Source organism: Vombatus ursinus, unplaced genomic scaffold (genome assembly GCF_900497805.2).
Source record: "Vombatus ursinus unplaced genomic scaffold, bare-nosed wombat genome assembly UNPS02014770.1, whole genome shotgun sequence".
Classification (NCBI taxonomy): domain Eukaryota; kingdom Metazoa; phylum Chordata; class Mammalia; order Diprotodontia; family Vombatidae; genus Vombatus; species Vombatus ursinus.
Genome location: NW_020954548.1, coordinates 33,911,411 through 33,925,573, shown reverse-complemented (window position 1 = coordinate 33,925,573; position 14,163 = coordinate 33,911,411). Strand labels below are relative to the sequence as shown.

Below are 14,163 nucleotides of genomic sequence, written 5' to 3'. Positions count from 1 at the left end.
TGGCCCAGTCCCTGCCCTCCAAGAGTCGACAATAGTTGTGGGTGGATGACAAACAGTAGGATCGTGGAATTTTGAGTTGGAAAGGCCCTTAGAGATCAAATTTAATCCAACCGTCCCTACATTACAGGTCAGGAAACTGAGGCCCTAGGTGGGAATAATGGCCCAGTCACGCGGCTATGAAATGGCAGGGATGGACTTTAGCTCAATGTTAACCAGCCCCTCTGGGAGTCACAGGACTCGTTATAGGTCGCAAAGGTCTGCGACCGAGAGAACGTTCGGAAAGAAGCCCGCGTCCATGCCCCGCCCTGCCCCGCTCGCGCTGACGTCACAGCCCCGCCCCATCGTCACGGCGGCCGTTGCCGGGCGCCTTGGGCTGCCAGGACTGAAGGCCCTCGGCTGGCCGAGGGCGTGAGGGGCTCAGTGTGCGTAGTACGATCGATCGGCCTCCGGCCTGTCGGGTCCCTAAGGTGGGACCGACCATGTCGAGGCTGGTTTCTGGAGGAGGGAAGGGCTAAGAGAGGGAAAAAGGGAAAGCGGGCCGCGTCGCCCCAGGGATGAAGGCGCGTCGGTTGCCGACGGCGGAAGGCGGGGCTCGACCCCCCAAAGCCCGGCGCTCCAAGTCCCAAGACAGGTGCCATGCCAAGGAGCGGCCTAAGGCCCCGCCCAAAACCCCAGCCCAAGCGCGCCAGCGAGGCAGGATTGGCCACCATTCCACGCTCCTCTTCTACTGGAGGAAGCAGAAGAAGGATCCTGCGTCGGGCCAGCAGGAGAATGGGGCGCCCGGGGCCTGCTCGGAGAATACCGAGGCGGGGGCGGGGCTGTGCCCGGAGGCCGGGGCGGTCTCGAAGGCGGGGCTGGGGCTGAAGCTGGGCCTGGGGCTGGCGTGGAAGTTGAGGGAGGCCGCCCGCCTGCGCGCCTACAAGGCCGCCTGTCCCAGCATTCCCAGGGTGACCAAGATGGCGGCGCCCGGCGAAGGTCGGCGTTTCTCGCCCGCCAGCTTCTTCTCCTTCCTGCCGGGTGGCGCGCGGTCACACGAACCCAAGGAGGAGGCGTCGACGGAGACGGCTAGTACCGTCGGGGAAGCCGCCGCCCGAAAGCGGCCCTGCCGGGCCTGCGTCGACTTCAAGACGTGGATGAAAGCGCAGCAGGCGCGGGAGAATTCGGAAAGCGAGACCCAGGTCGCGGTGAGGCCCTGCCGCCTGCGGGGGGGCGGGGCACTGCTGGAGGGGAAGGGAAGAGCCCTCCCCTAGGCCACGAGTCTGCAGGCTCCTCCGCCCCCACATCTGGGGGACCCCTGTTTTCCCCTCCCCAGGAGTGCTCGCCAAGCTCACATGTCAAAGCTACATTTGCCCACTTGCCCCCCCCCCCCCCCGGGGCCAAACTGCTCCTGTCACTCCCTGCCCCCATGGACACACATGTCCCCATCTCTGGACCCCTCCTCCCCAGCTCAATGTCTTTTCCCAAACGTGGATATCCCCATTCCCTCTTCTAGGGTCAGGCTTCTTTCTTCCTGCCACACCTCTTCCTAATTAAATAAACCCCACATCTGACTCATCTAGAGGGAACCTTTTCAGCCTTGTTCTTTAGAAAAGGTTTTGAGGCACCTAGTTTCCCACCCTCCCTCAGATCCCCCTACCATCAGCCCAGAAAGCCCAAATTTTCTTCTAGGTTCCCATTGGCCTGGTTCCCCATAGAATCCCAACCTAAGCAGGACACGGGAGCTGATAGAATGAGTAGAATTATCTTTTTTGTTGTTGTTATTTTTAACCCAGCCACCCCTTTTTGTCTGAAGTAGACAAAAAGAAAATAGAATTTATAGCTTGAAGTATCCTTAGACATTGAAGCAGATAGGTGGTTGGCTCAGTGCATAGAGCACTGAACCTGGAGTCAGGAAGACTTGGATTCAAATCCAGACTCACTTAGTTGCTGTGTGGCTCCGAGCAAGTCACTTAACCTCTGTCTGCCTTATTTTCCTCAACTGTACCTCGAAGGATTGTTGTGAGAATTAAATAAGATAGTATTTGTAAAGCTGTTAGCACAATGTCTGGCACAGTATATTTGCCATGTATATGCTTATTCCCTTCTCCTTCCCCTTCCACTTATACACAAAGCAGTGTGGTGTAATGAAAATCGTTGGGCCTTGGAGTCAGGAGACCAACTTTATTTCAAACATGTGCTGACTGGATAATTCGCATACTCTCAGAGCCTCAGTATCCTGTTCTGTAAAATGAGAATAATACTATTACCCCTATATTATTCAAATTATTATTACAGGAGGAAAATTGAGTTCTGAAGAGGTTAAATGACTTGCCCCAGGGGTTAGTGTGGTTTGGTGGGAAGAATGCTGCTATACTTAGAGCCTAAAGAAGCCCAAGTTCAAATCATGCCTCTCCACTCCAAGATAGGCTGGGGCCTTGGAGACCCCAAGGCCTTGCTGCCTCCCTTCCCATTATCCCTCTCAAAACAGCAAAACACTGCTAGTGGTGCTTTGAGACAAATCCCCTTAGAGTATATTTTTGGCAGTGTACTCTCTTGTTCTTTTGCTGTGCCTAAGAGTGAGTTTGCCTCAAATAAAGTAGAATGCTCTTGGCTGAGATTTTCAAGTGATTTAAAACTTTTCTGCTGGTTGTACAAAGTGGGTTGTTGTTAAAATATTGGGCCTAGGGAATTAGCCTGAAATCTCATTTCTAAGCCTTCATCTCCCTTCCTTCTTTCCCAGTTAGAAAACAAGTTGCCAGCTGATTGCCCTCTGGATCGGGAGGAGCTGGGGCGAAACAGTTGGGCTTTCTTACACACAATGGCTGCGTATTATCCAGACTGCCCTACCCTAGACCAGCAGGAAGAAATGGCCCAGTTTATACATCTATTTTCCAAGTTTTTCCCATGTGATGAGTGTGCTGAAGATATAAGGAGAAGGCAAGTTGTGTATGAATGTGCCACCAGGCTGATTTACCATGTTTTGTAGGCTGGGGGGGAGAAGGGTTTGGGAAAAGGAAGGGTTAGATACTTATGAAATACTTCAACTAGTTAGTGACGTCACGCAGAGACAACATTCTAAACCTTAACTGTAGGGGCCATGTGAATCTTATACAAGGTCTTAGTGCTACATCTGAAGGGTCCCAACTTGGACCCTAGTATAAGACAGCTCTAGCCTAAGAAAGAGTAGAAGTTTACGGGGCCCAAAATGATCACCAGTGGTAGAATTTAGGGCCCAGAATGATCACCAGTGGTAGAATTTAGGTTATCTATCTTCCTCAGGCTCTTCTTTCAAGCTTGTGTACTACCTAGGAACTGGAGGTGGGTTAAGGGGAGGTAGAGGTGATGGACTTTTGGGATCACATTTATCAAGGTTTCACTTCTTCAACCCTGGGGTCTGGTTGCCCCCTGACTCTTTAATTAAAAAAAAAAACAGTGCAGAGGAAAAACTTCCCAATGGTTAGACCTGTCCAAAAGTGAAATGGGTTGCTCTGGAAAAGTAGTGAGTTCCTCCCTCATTCAAGACCTTCAGACAGGAGGAGTTCTTGGTCCAGGTCCAAGTTGAAATAGATGACTGTTATGGTCCTTTCTAATTCTAAGATTTTGTGTTTCTGTAACCCTGTCTTCATCTTCATAACTGGTGACTATCCCAGAAAATTTCCCAGAGAAGATTTCCCTTTTCATGTCCACTTTGAAAAACAATGATATCAGGGGACCATTTAAGAATTTAGGAGATTAAGTATTAACCAGTTTCATGGTTTTAGCTGAGCCTGAAGCTATTTCCTTTAGTCTACCTATTTCCTCACTTGGATATGATTCAAATACCTGGCAGTAGAAGCCAGGAGGTGACTTTTGCTCAGTTCTTGTGAGCCCAAAGTGTTAGAGGCCTCCCTACCAGAAATGATCAGACTTTTTAAAAGCTTAGCTATTAGTAGGGATCTGCCACTGCTACTTACGCTTTTTGTAAAAGAGAATGTAGTTGGCATTGATGTGCTGGGGCAGAAGAGAGTCCACCGATGTTCAGAAAACAGAGCTTTGTTTGCTGAGTGTATGTTAACTTGACCCACCCCTTCTACTCTCTGCCTAAAGCCCCAGGGAAGAGTTTAAGAGAGGTACCTTCCTGGGGTTGGGAGCTTGTAAAGTTCTATAATATGGGCTAATGACCTGCCTGAGGCTTCATAGTTCTCTTTCCAGGGGTTTTATAAGATGCATTCTGGATACGCTTATAACATGAAGGTATTAGGAGAAAATACAGGTTTCCTAAGAGCACTCTGTGTTTTTAAAGGCCTATGGGGATATTGAATAGTGTTTTCCAATAAATCTGCCAGATTCTTTTTGCTTTGATCTATGTCTGAGGCACCTTTCCACACATTGCTTTTGTTAAAGTGCCTACAGGGGAATTGAACCTAACTGTGCAGGGTTCCTCTGTGATGTCCAAGGACTTCTTCTGCATGGGTGGCAGAAGAATCCATGAATAGCAGGGTCGATCATTGATCCAGGGAGAATTTGTCCCTTCAGAGTCCCAGAGGGCTCGGACCCAGCGTTTTTGGGTTGACCCCGCCCTCTTAAGTGAAATTTGCTATTCCATACCTAGAATAGCAAAGCTTCCGCAATATGGTAAGGGCAAAAAGTGAACTGTTGTTATCAGCCAGAGCATTTCAGTCTGTCATCTCTGTCTGTCCCCATGTGGAGAAAGGGCAAATATTGTAGCTCTAGGTACTGTTTGGGCTCCATTTTCCATTTGAAAAGCTGCATTATAGATTAGAGGATCCCAAGAAAAATTGATCTCTCCAGTGTTGTATGGGGACTGAGAATTAGGGCTTTCTTAGAGAATCAGATGGGCTGGATCATGCAGGTCCCAGTGTCTCCTGGAGGGGAGGGGTTCATATCCAAGCTGTGTCAGGGATAGCATCGGTGGGATCCAGGCTTCTGTCATACCCACTCTTTCTTGATCCTCCCTATGCTGCCCCATTCTCCTGCAGGTTGAGCAGAAACCAGCCAGATACCAGCAGTCGGAACAGGTTCACCCAGTGGCTCTGCCGCCTACACAACGAGGTGAACTTGAAGCTAGGGAAGCCTGCATTTGACTGTGCTCGTGTGGATGAGCGATGGCGGGATGGCTGGAAGGACGGCTCTTGTGATTAGAGGGGCAGGCCCCCAAGGGGAGGAAGGCATAAACCAGACTGTGGCTTCCTCCCTCAGGACTTGCTCAATGTGAGATTATTAAAGGGCAACGCATGGCGTGTTGCTGTCAGTGCCTTGGCTGACGATGTCTGTGAGCTTCGTGGGCTGACAGGTTTCTGAGGAACCTCATTCCCCAACTTACTTCCTCCTTTTTGATTCAGGAATGAACCAGTCCTTTGTTTCCCATCTCTACTGAGTCTGGTCTTTTGCTGCCAATGGTCAGTGGCAGCCCATACCCAGGGGCCTGGCTGGGATTTGTGATAACTTTCTACTAAGCAGAGCCTCTTTCCTCAAAGCTCAGCCCTCTCCTGTCCACCTCTGATAGGGGACACTACAGGTATCTATGACCTTTTTGTCCTTGTCTTCCTTCCATGTCTGTAGCGGGATCCTGAAGGGCCTGGGGCTCTGAGTCAGGATGAGTATGGCTGGCCAGAATCCTCATCAAAGCCCTTTGCTGCCAGCCTCTGTAAGTGAATTCCCTGGCTGAGCTCACAGACAGCCTTCCTCAGTCTTTGTGTATCCACAACACAGGATGATCTTAGGAGGGGCATGGAGCCTGGCCTGAGATACAACTCTCTTGTAGTTTGCTTTTTTTGGAGAGAAACCTCAGGTGAAAATGTCTCCATTCTGGTTTTTTTTTCCTCCTTAAACCATTTCAAGTTTTTCATGTCACGATTCTCCTAATGTGGTTCTCATTGCCTGCAGAGAGTCTGGCTGTCATGGAGCTGAATATGATTTATTTTCTGTAACATGATTAAGGTCTTTGTGGTTTGTATGGGCTGGTGGGTGCCAGGCTCAATTCAGATGTGCCCCAGGGCAATCTCTCTGTGGTAGAGTCAAGAATAAACTCTAAAGTTGCTCTGATTGCGGCTTTTGAAGCTACTGATATGTTATATGACAGCCTGGATTGAGAGCTTTTTGCAGGGGGAACACACATCAAGTTCCTTCTTGGTCTGCAGACATCTATATATGGGGGGCATATAGATTTTAGATCAGTCTGGTAGTAGGGTCCTCGTTAATAGGCGTTACCCTGAACAATTGTTCCCCAGGAATTGTCTGTTCCCTTAAGACTGCTGCTGTTATTCATCACAGGAACTTTAGTATTCCATAATTGTTTGGCTTCCCAGTCCTGGCAAAGCCAGTCTGGTAAGGTCCTGAGTTTGCCAGAGTGGGGGGGAGTGGGGGGGGGACGACGATGACTTTGGTGAGTGTAGGACTGCCTCAGGCAGCAAGGGATCATTGATCCCAGCCCCAGCTGAATGCCTGAGATCTGAGAAATTAGCAGGGTATTATCTCATGCCCTTCAATCTGCTGTCATCTCTGTTGACTAAAGAATAAATCAAATGCTTTATTCTCTTTAGTTCAGCCTGAATGATGTTGGAATTTTTCGTAAATCTTGGAGGAAGAGGGCCCTGCCAGGAAACAGGGACCAGTGACCAATGGCTGTGAAAGAGTTGTGTGTGTGTGTGTGTGTGTGTGTGTGTGAGAGAGAGAGAGAGAGAGATGATCAATTGATCCATTGATCAGTGTTTGGGAATTGGGCTGCTTGTGCTACCCTCCCCCCACCTGAAGTGGTGGTGGTTGATTTTTTTTTTTTTCTTAAACAAAACTTGGCTAGAAATCACAAGAATATCAAAAAATCCAAACGTCTGAGACAGAGAATCTTGACCCTGGGGTAGCTACAGATTGGTCACAGATGGATTTAGCTGGAGCAGCTTATGGCTTCTGCTTCCATCCCCAAAGACCCTCCCAGCTAGCTTGAGGATGTCCAAGGTGGGGAACTTGTCACCTTCATCCCTCCTCTAAGTACCTGCTTCCATGCCTTGCATCTACATCCTCCCCTGTCAGCTTCCTAATCATAGAATCACAGACAGTCCAAGTTAGAAGAGACCTTAGAAAATATCTAATCATAATGCCACATCTAAACCTCTCTGAGGTTTACAGAACTCTTTCCTTGTGGTGGCCACGCTATGAGATGGAGTTATGTTTGTTAGGGCCAGGAGTAGAGTCTGAGCTGTGGTTTCAGTGGTCTTGGAGGCTCAGTACAAGTCAGAGGTAGGTCTACTAGCACTGCTTTTTGTGAGTTAGGTAGTGAGAATTATCCCCATTTTACAGGTGAAGGAGCTAAGCTTTAAGAGAAGTTGTGATTTGCCCATGGGCAAAGAAGTATTTTTTGGAGCTGAGATTCAAAGACTTCTTAACTATAAATCCAACACTCCATTTTACACCCCAACATTGTCCTCTAATTTTCAGAGGAAATGGGCTCAAAGAGGGGCAGGCATTTGCCCAAGCTTACCCAGCAAGTTAAAGCTTGGCTGCTTCACCTCCGGACCTAAGAGAAGCAGAAGCTGTGTGGTGGCAGTTTGCATTGATAAGTAGATCCATTTCCCTTTCCTTAGTCTTCTGTAAGGCTCACAAAAAGACTATTGTATCCTACTTTCAAAGCCCAGGATTTTCCACTATATTTCTTTTGGGTGTCTGGGTGCCTTGAGTTCTCAGATGATTTTCAGAAAGGAGATAATAGAGACTTTGAACCCAATAGTAACTCAGACCTATCCCAGTTCAGGTTTTCTCTTAACTCACCTTTTCATAGGCCCTTTTCCCTGAGCTCCCACCACCACAGCAGAGTCTTCTCACCACAGAGTACACTAGATTTGAAGGTAGAAGACTTGAGTTTGAATCTCTGCCAATTAGTACTTGTTTCTGACCTTGAGCTAGTTACTTTATTAATTTCTTCCTCGTGCTTAAAATTAGGGAATTAGATTAGGTGATCTTTAAGTTCCCTTCCATCTTTCATACCTAATGATATGATAAAAAACATTTTTATACATAAGGTAATAAAGGAAAATTTACACTTACTGAGAGTGGTCATCAGGAGGTGACAGTGGAATTGTCCTTTAAGGAAGAGACAGTGTTGTATGCCAGAGAGAACAGTAGCAAGAGTCTAGAGGTCTTAGTTCTCGTCCAGGCTTTCCTACTGCCAGCAATTCACCTTATCTCTCTTTTGTTTAAATAAGTGTTTATTGATATTTTCTGTTTCTTACATCACTGTAGGATCCTGCATATTTCTCCCCCTCCATCTTCCAGAGAGCCATTCCATTTGACAAATAGTACTTTTTGGAGAGGGGGAAAAATTAGTATGGTTGATACATTGAAAAAGTCTGAGAATGTGCAATGTGTAACACCTGTGGACCTTCCACTTCCACAAAGGAGTGGGTTGGGTGTGTTTTCTAATATCTCGTCATTTAAGACCTGCTTGATCTTTATAATTTTGTTACATTTAATTTTGATGTTTCAGTGTGTCATTATTCTTTCCATTTACACTGTTTAGTTACTGTGTATATTATTTTCTCAATTCTGTTTCACTCTGCATCAGTTCATATAGATATTTTCTATGCTTTTCTGCCTTCACACACCATTTCGTACAGCATAGTAATATATTCTTTTACATTCAGGTGCCACTATTTGCTTACCCATTCTCCGGTTGATGGGTACCTACTTTGTTTCCAGGTTTTTGTGGGTGTGTGTGTGTGTGTGTTTTAGTTCTCAACATTCACTTCCATAAGGTTTTGAGTTTTAAATTTTCTTCCCCTCCCACTTCTCCCTCCCCCTCCCCCAGACAGCATACAATCCATGTTAAGCATATTTTCCCATTAGTCATGATGTAAAGAACAATTAGAACTAATGGGAGGAGCCACGAGAAGGAAGCAATAAAACAAAACAACAAAGGAAAAGGAGAGCAAATGGTATGCTTCCATCTGCATTCAAATTCCATATTTCTTTCTCTGCAGTTCTTATCTGTCACAAAAATTGCTGCTATAGATATTTTGGAGTATAAGGAGACTTTTTTCTTATAAGTGGCTTCCTTGTTGTATAAGCGCAGTAATGGAGTCTATAGTTCAAAGGATATGGACATTTTAGTCACTCACTTTCTCTTTATAGGTTTCAGTTTCCTTCTTTATAAAATGAAGTTGGAGTAAGTGACCTAAGGACTTTTTCAACTTTGACATTCTATGGTTATCTAGGTCGATCTCCATCCCTATTCTGAGGGCTGAAAAAGGAACTTGGCCTTCATCTATATACTCCTGATGGAACAGTGTGGGAAGACTGGCCCTATGTGACCCATATGTGCATCTGATTTTGCATCATGCAACTAATTGGGGCTAGGTTTGTGCCCTACAGAAAACATTGGGAGATCTTTTTCCTATAGGTGGAAGAAGAGAGGAAAATTACCTCCACCCAGTTGAATGCCAGGTCCCTGTGGAGTCCCGGACATAAGCAGTGTGGTATACAGAAAAACATATGACCTAGGAGTCAGGAAGGACCTGAGTGTTGATCCCAGCCCTGATATCTGGCCATGGATAATAAGTATTTCTACCTCTGAGCTTGCATTTTTATTGGAAAGTTGGATTTATAATCTTATCCTACCTCTCTAGTGGGGCTGTTATAAGGATCAAATGAGATAATGAATAGAAAAATCACTTTGTAAACTGGAGCTCTGTGTTCAAAGTAGGCTTCAGCCTCTGACTGATCTGGGAAAATCTAAGGTAGGAGCCTCATATTTTTTTGGTATGAAGGGGAACTTCCACTCAGGCTAGGGCTACCTTGAAGGGAACATTTCAACTGCCAGTTGGGGTTGGAAAACATTCTTTTGAACTCATCTTTGTTCTTCAGCCTTCCCTTTACTAAATTTCCCTGTTCCTTTTAAGGGCACCACCATCCTCAGTCCTCCAGGCTTTCCCAATGAAATCCCTTGACCCCTCACTCTCTCTCACACTTCATATCCAAGCTGTTGCCAATAACTCTGAATTTCACCTTTGCAAAATCTCTCAAATAATGCCCCCTTCTATCCTAACACTGCTACCACCTCGGTACAGGCCCTCATCATTTCATATCTGTACCACTGCAATAATTTGCTGGTGGATCTGCCTGCCTCAAGGCTTTCCTCATTCCAATCTAAATTCAGCTACCAAAGTGATTTTCCTAAAGCATAGGTCTGACTATGTCAATCCTCTATTCAGTAAACTCCAGTGACTCCCTATCACCTCCAAGATCAAATATAAAAGCCTTTTTGACATTCAGATCTCTTCATAACCTAGGTCACCTTTCCTCTCACCTTTCTAGTCCTGTTAACACTTTGTACCCTTACATGTGTCTTATCTGGTCACACCGGCCATCTTGCTGTGCCTTGCATAAGACACTCCATGTTCTGACTGGAATTTTTACTGGCCATCTCTCATACCTGGATTGTTCTCCCTCTTCATATTTGCCTCCTGACTTCTAGGTCTCACCTAAAAATCTACCTTCCAATTTATCTGCATATAGCTTGTTCATATTTGTTTGCATGTTGTCTCCCCCCATTAGACTGTGAGTCCCTTGAGGGCAGGGACTGTCTTTTTTGCCTTTCTTTGTATCTCCAGCATTTAGTACAATGCCTGGCACATAGTGTAGGTGCTTAATAAATGTTTGTTGACTGACTCTTGGCAACGGCCCTGTCAAATTCAAATTCGTAGAGGTAATAGACTTTCAGTTTTGTGTTAAGGACCTAGTAAAGCATAATATTTAATAACAGGCAACATTTATATAGTGCTTTAGGGTTTGCAGAGCAACTTTACATATCTCATTTGATGAAAGGCCTGTTTTGGATAGCAGGGAATGGGGACTTTGGTCACCTTGATTCAGTATCCATCCCTTTCCCTACAGTGCCTAGATCAGCCCACCAGACAGTTGTCCTGCTGTCCACATCCTTAACCTGTATTTGACTCTGCCTCTCAGTCTGAGGTCTAGTTTCTGGAGTACGTGAAGTACCAGATTTTTAATCAGTTTAACAAAGGTTAAGTGCTTATCACATGAAAGGCTTGGGGATACAAAGCAAAAAGGAAATGTTCCCTGCCCTCTAGGAGCTTATATTGATGGGGAGTGGGGAGAAGAGGGAGGAGACAACTTGATCACAGTTAAGTAAATATAAGATAATTTGAGGGAGAGAACACTATCACTGTAGAACATTGAGTAGCCCCTGAGCCATCTTGGAGAAAGCTAAGGGCTCTTTGAGGTGATGGCATTGGGGGGCTGCACATCCAGGCATGAGATGTGCAGCAGCATTTGGAAATGTTTAGGAAATAGTGGGCAGGTCAGTTTGGCTGAAATGTCCACAGGAGAAGGCTAATACATGAAATGTCTGGAAAAGTTCATGGGAATTAAGATTGTAGTTCATATTTTATCCTAGAGAGACTAGGGAGCCACTGAAGAATTCTGAACAAACAAGTAACATGGTCTGACTCGTCTTGGAAATACTCATTTGGCAGCTGTGTGGAGACTAGATTGGAAAAGGGAGAGAGACGAAGTAGGGAGATACATTATGAGGGTATTGCAATAATCCAGGTGATAGTCGATGCAATCCTGAACTTAGGGTAGGGTAAGTCTTGGGATTGGAGGGAAAAGGGCATGGATGCAAGAGAGGGTGCAAGGAGAACTGACATCTGATTGGATAAAGGGTGAGCAGGAAAAGGAAAATGGGCAACACTTAAATTTGCCATCTCTCCAGAAAGCCCTTTGTAAACCTTAAAGCACTATAGAAATGTGAACTCTTACTAGGATCAGGGGGAGAACAGAGGTGCAGTGACTTGCCCGGGTTACATGAGTAGTAAAAAAAAAAGCTGTAAATTTGAATTTATAAATCCAGTGCTCTTTCCACTATATCACAGTTATTAAGGACAGAGTCTGCCCTTTTGGGGCAACCTCCCACCACTGCAAGTACTCAGATCATTAGCTTCACTAGTTTCCTTTCCATCCAGAAAAGAATCAAGGGTTGGCACATCCCAGTTCGGTCAGCTCAGGGACAATCAAGAGGAATCAAAAGTAGCTTAAGATGTTCCCAGTGGGAAATCATTGGCTGGGGTCAGAGAATGGTAGACTCTTCAAGAACAGGTAAAAATGTCATTGGATAGCGTGGAGGAATAAAGGCACTGGTAAGATGCTGCTTAGCTTCAGGTGGCAGAAGGATTTCATGCCATGGCATGGTGGGCCCAGTACCAGCAGGTCCCTGTCCTGTGAAGTGTGCTGTAGAATTCAAGAGCCAAGAGATGGCTTCCCTTGGCCAGGATCAGTGCTCGTCATATTGATTCCTTCCATGGTCCCCAAAATGCTGACTCTCTGATTTTCTTCTGCCACACCCTTTCCCCTCCCAGTGTAGCCTCATGCTACAAGGACTCAGGTAAGCTCTGGAAAAACAAGGGTTAAGAGTAGTTAGAAAATTTGCCAAATGACCGGTCAGTTTGTGGAGTGATTGGTCAGTTTTCAGCCCTAAGGCTTTCGATCCCTGAAATCCCTACCCTACCTTACCTGCCTCTCAGATTTCAGGATGCCTGATCCCTTCCAGGGTGTCCATTGTCTATTCTGTTTGATCTCACCCACTTTTCCTAACTCAGATCTACTCCAGAAGCATCTTTTATAGAACTGGCATAGGGATTATCCATGCATGACCCTTCTACATATGTATGCATATATATGTGTTTGGGGGTGGGCAACCACATGTGTATGCTTTAGCCCAGCCATTCAGCATCATCCGAATTTGTTCCTGTCCCTTTGAAATGTGGAAAGTGAAAGAAGAACTGAGAAAAAACTTGGAAACCACAACTCAAATCTTTGTCATCCCTGAAGCTCTGGTCTCCTCTGAGGGCTAGTTTCATATCCCTGTTTTATTGGGTTGTAACTGAACTGGAAGATACCTCCTGGTCTCAGCCAAGCAAAAAAATTCACCCACACCATCTAAGGAAGCTAGCTTTACTTGGGATTGGAATCCCAACACACTCCCAGGACCCACCAGAAATTGCCTCAAAGGTCCAAAAAAGTCACTATCCTGGGGAATGAGATACTGGAATCTGCAAGTCCCTTAGTCGTAGTGGAAACTCCCTCCCCCAACAGGACTGAGACTTGTTATCCCAGGCACAATTGGACACCTTGCCTGCACACTTGAGACACATGTTCCCACAGACCCACACCTTGTCAGATGCCATTTCTCCCTTGCCATCCATCCACCCAGATCTCCTTTGGCTGTGTCTGAAAAGTGGAGCTAGGAAGAGAGAATGGGGATTACCCAGGACCATCTTAGGTGTAACAAGAGAGACCAAAATTGTCATTGGACTTCTGCAATTCACTTAGATGAGTCAGTTGTGGAACCTCAGAGCTTCTAAGAAATCAGCCCAAACCCCTCATTTGCAGAAGAGGAAACTGGGACTTAAGAAGTGACATTCAATCAAGGTTAGAGTTTAAGCTGCCCAGCTCCTAGCTGCATGTAGTGAGAAAGTTCTTGGCTGTGTTAGGAATACAGGTAGACTTCCAGATTTGGGGGGAGGGGCTCCAGAAGTAGAGGGTGGTCATCTGACTCCAGATACAGAGACCAAGTTGTAGGGTGCCATTTTGGAGAATGCCCAAGTAGTTAGGGGTCTGACCTGGGCCTTGCCTTGGCTCGCACTGGGCCTAAGCAAGTGCCACTTTCTTCCCATGTGAAATGAGTGGGACAGGCTCCCCTCATTTCCGATGCCCCTCTTTCCTCATTGCAGACTTCTTTCCTGTTTCCCACCTCGTCCTTTTCTGCAGAAAGGCCTGTCTCAGTTCTATCCATCACCAACCTATTTGGAAAGTGACCAGTACTAACTAAAGCTGGGTAGGGGGAAGGGAAGCAAGTGCCTTCACCTCTAAATAATAATGCAAATAAACATCTGTAGGTATGAAGGAGGAGGCTAGGGAGGGATACTTAATGGGGAATGGTTAGTAAGGAATATCCAGGGGTGGCCGGTAGGTCAATGGGGAATGGTTAACGGAATGATCAGTGGAGAATAGTAAAGGTGTCCCTTGGGGGTAGTCAGGAGCAAAGTAAGGATGGCTAGTGAGGGAGGGTCAGCAGAGGTGGTTAGGGGATAGAAAGGTGACCAATGAAGAATCGACAGAATGGCCGGGGGAGGGGGGAGCAGTGAAATTGGTTAGGGTGTTTCAGTGGGCTAT

The 14,163-nt window shown here is 46.2% G+C and overlaps 1 protein-coding gene across 2 annotated transcripts; it reads left to right on the top strand.

Moving 5' to 3' along the window:
* Positions 1-896: 896 nt before the first annotated feature.
* Positions 897-6,532, top strand: GFER (growth factor, augmenter of liver regeneration). Of its 2 annotated transcripts, none has more exons than XM_027863290.1 (3): positions 897-1,178; positions 2,720-2,916; positions 4,959-6,532. In XM_027863290.1, exons 1-3 carry the CDS (start codon positions 957-959, stop codon positions 5,119-5,121), a joined length of 582 nt encoding a protein of 193 aa, XP_027719091.1. In that variant the 5' UTR covers positions 897-956; the 3' UTR covers positions 5,122-6,532. The 2 variants fall into 2 exon arrangements, with proteins under 2 accessions (XP_027719091.1, XP_027719090.1); XM_027863289.1 differs by having other exon boundaries at positions 899-1,184.
* The last annotated feature ends 7,631 nt before the right edge of the window (positions 6,533-14,163 follow it).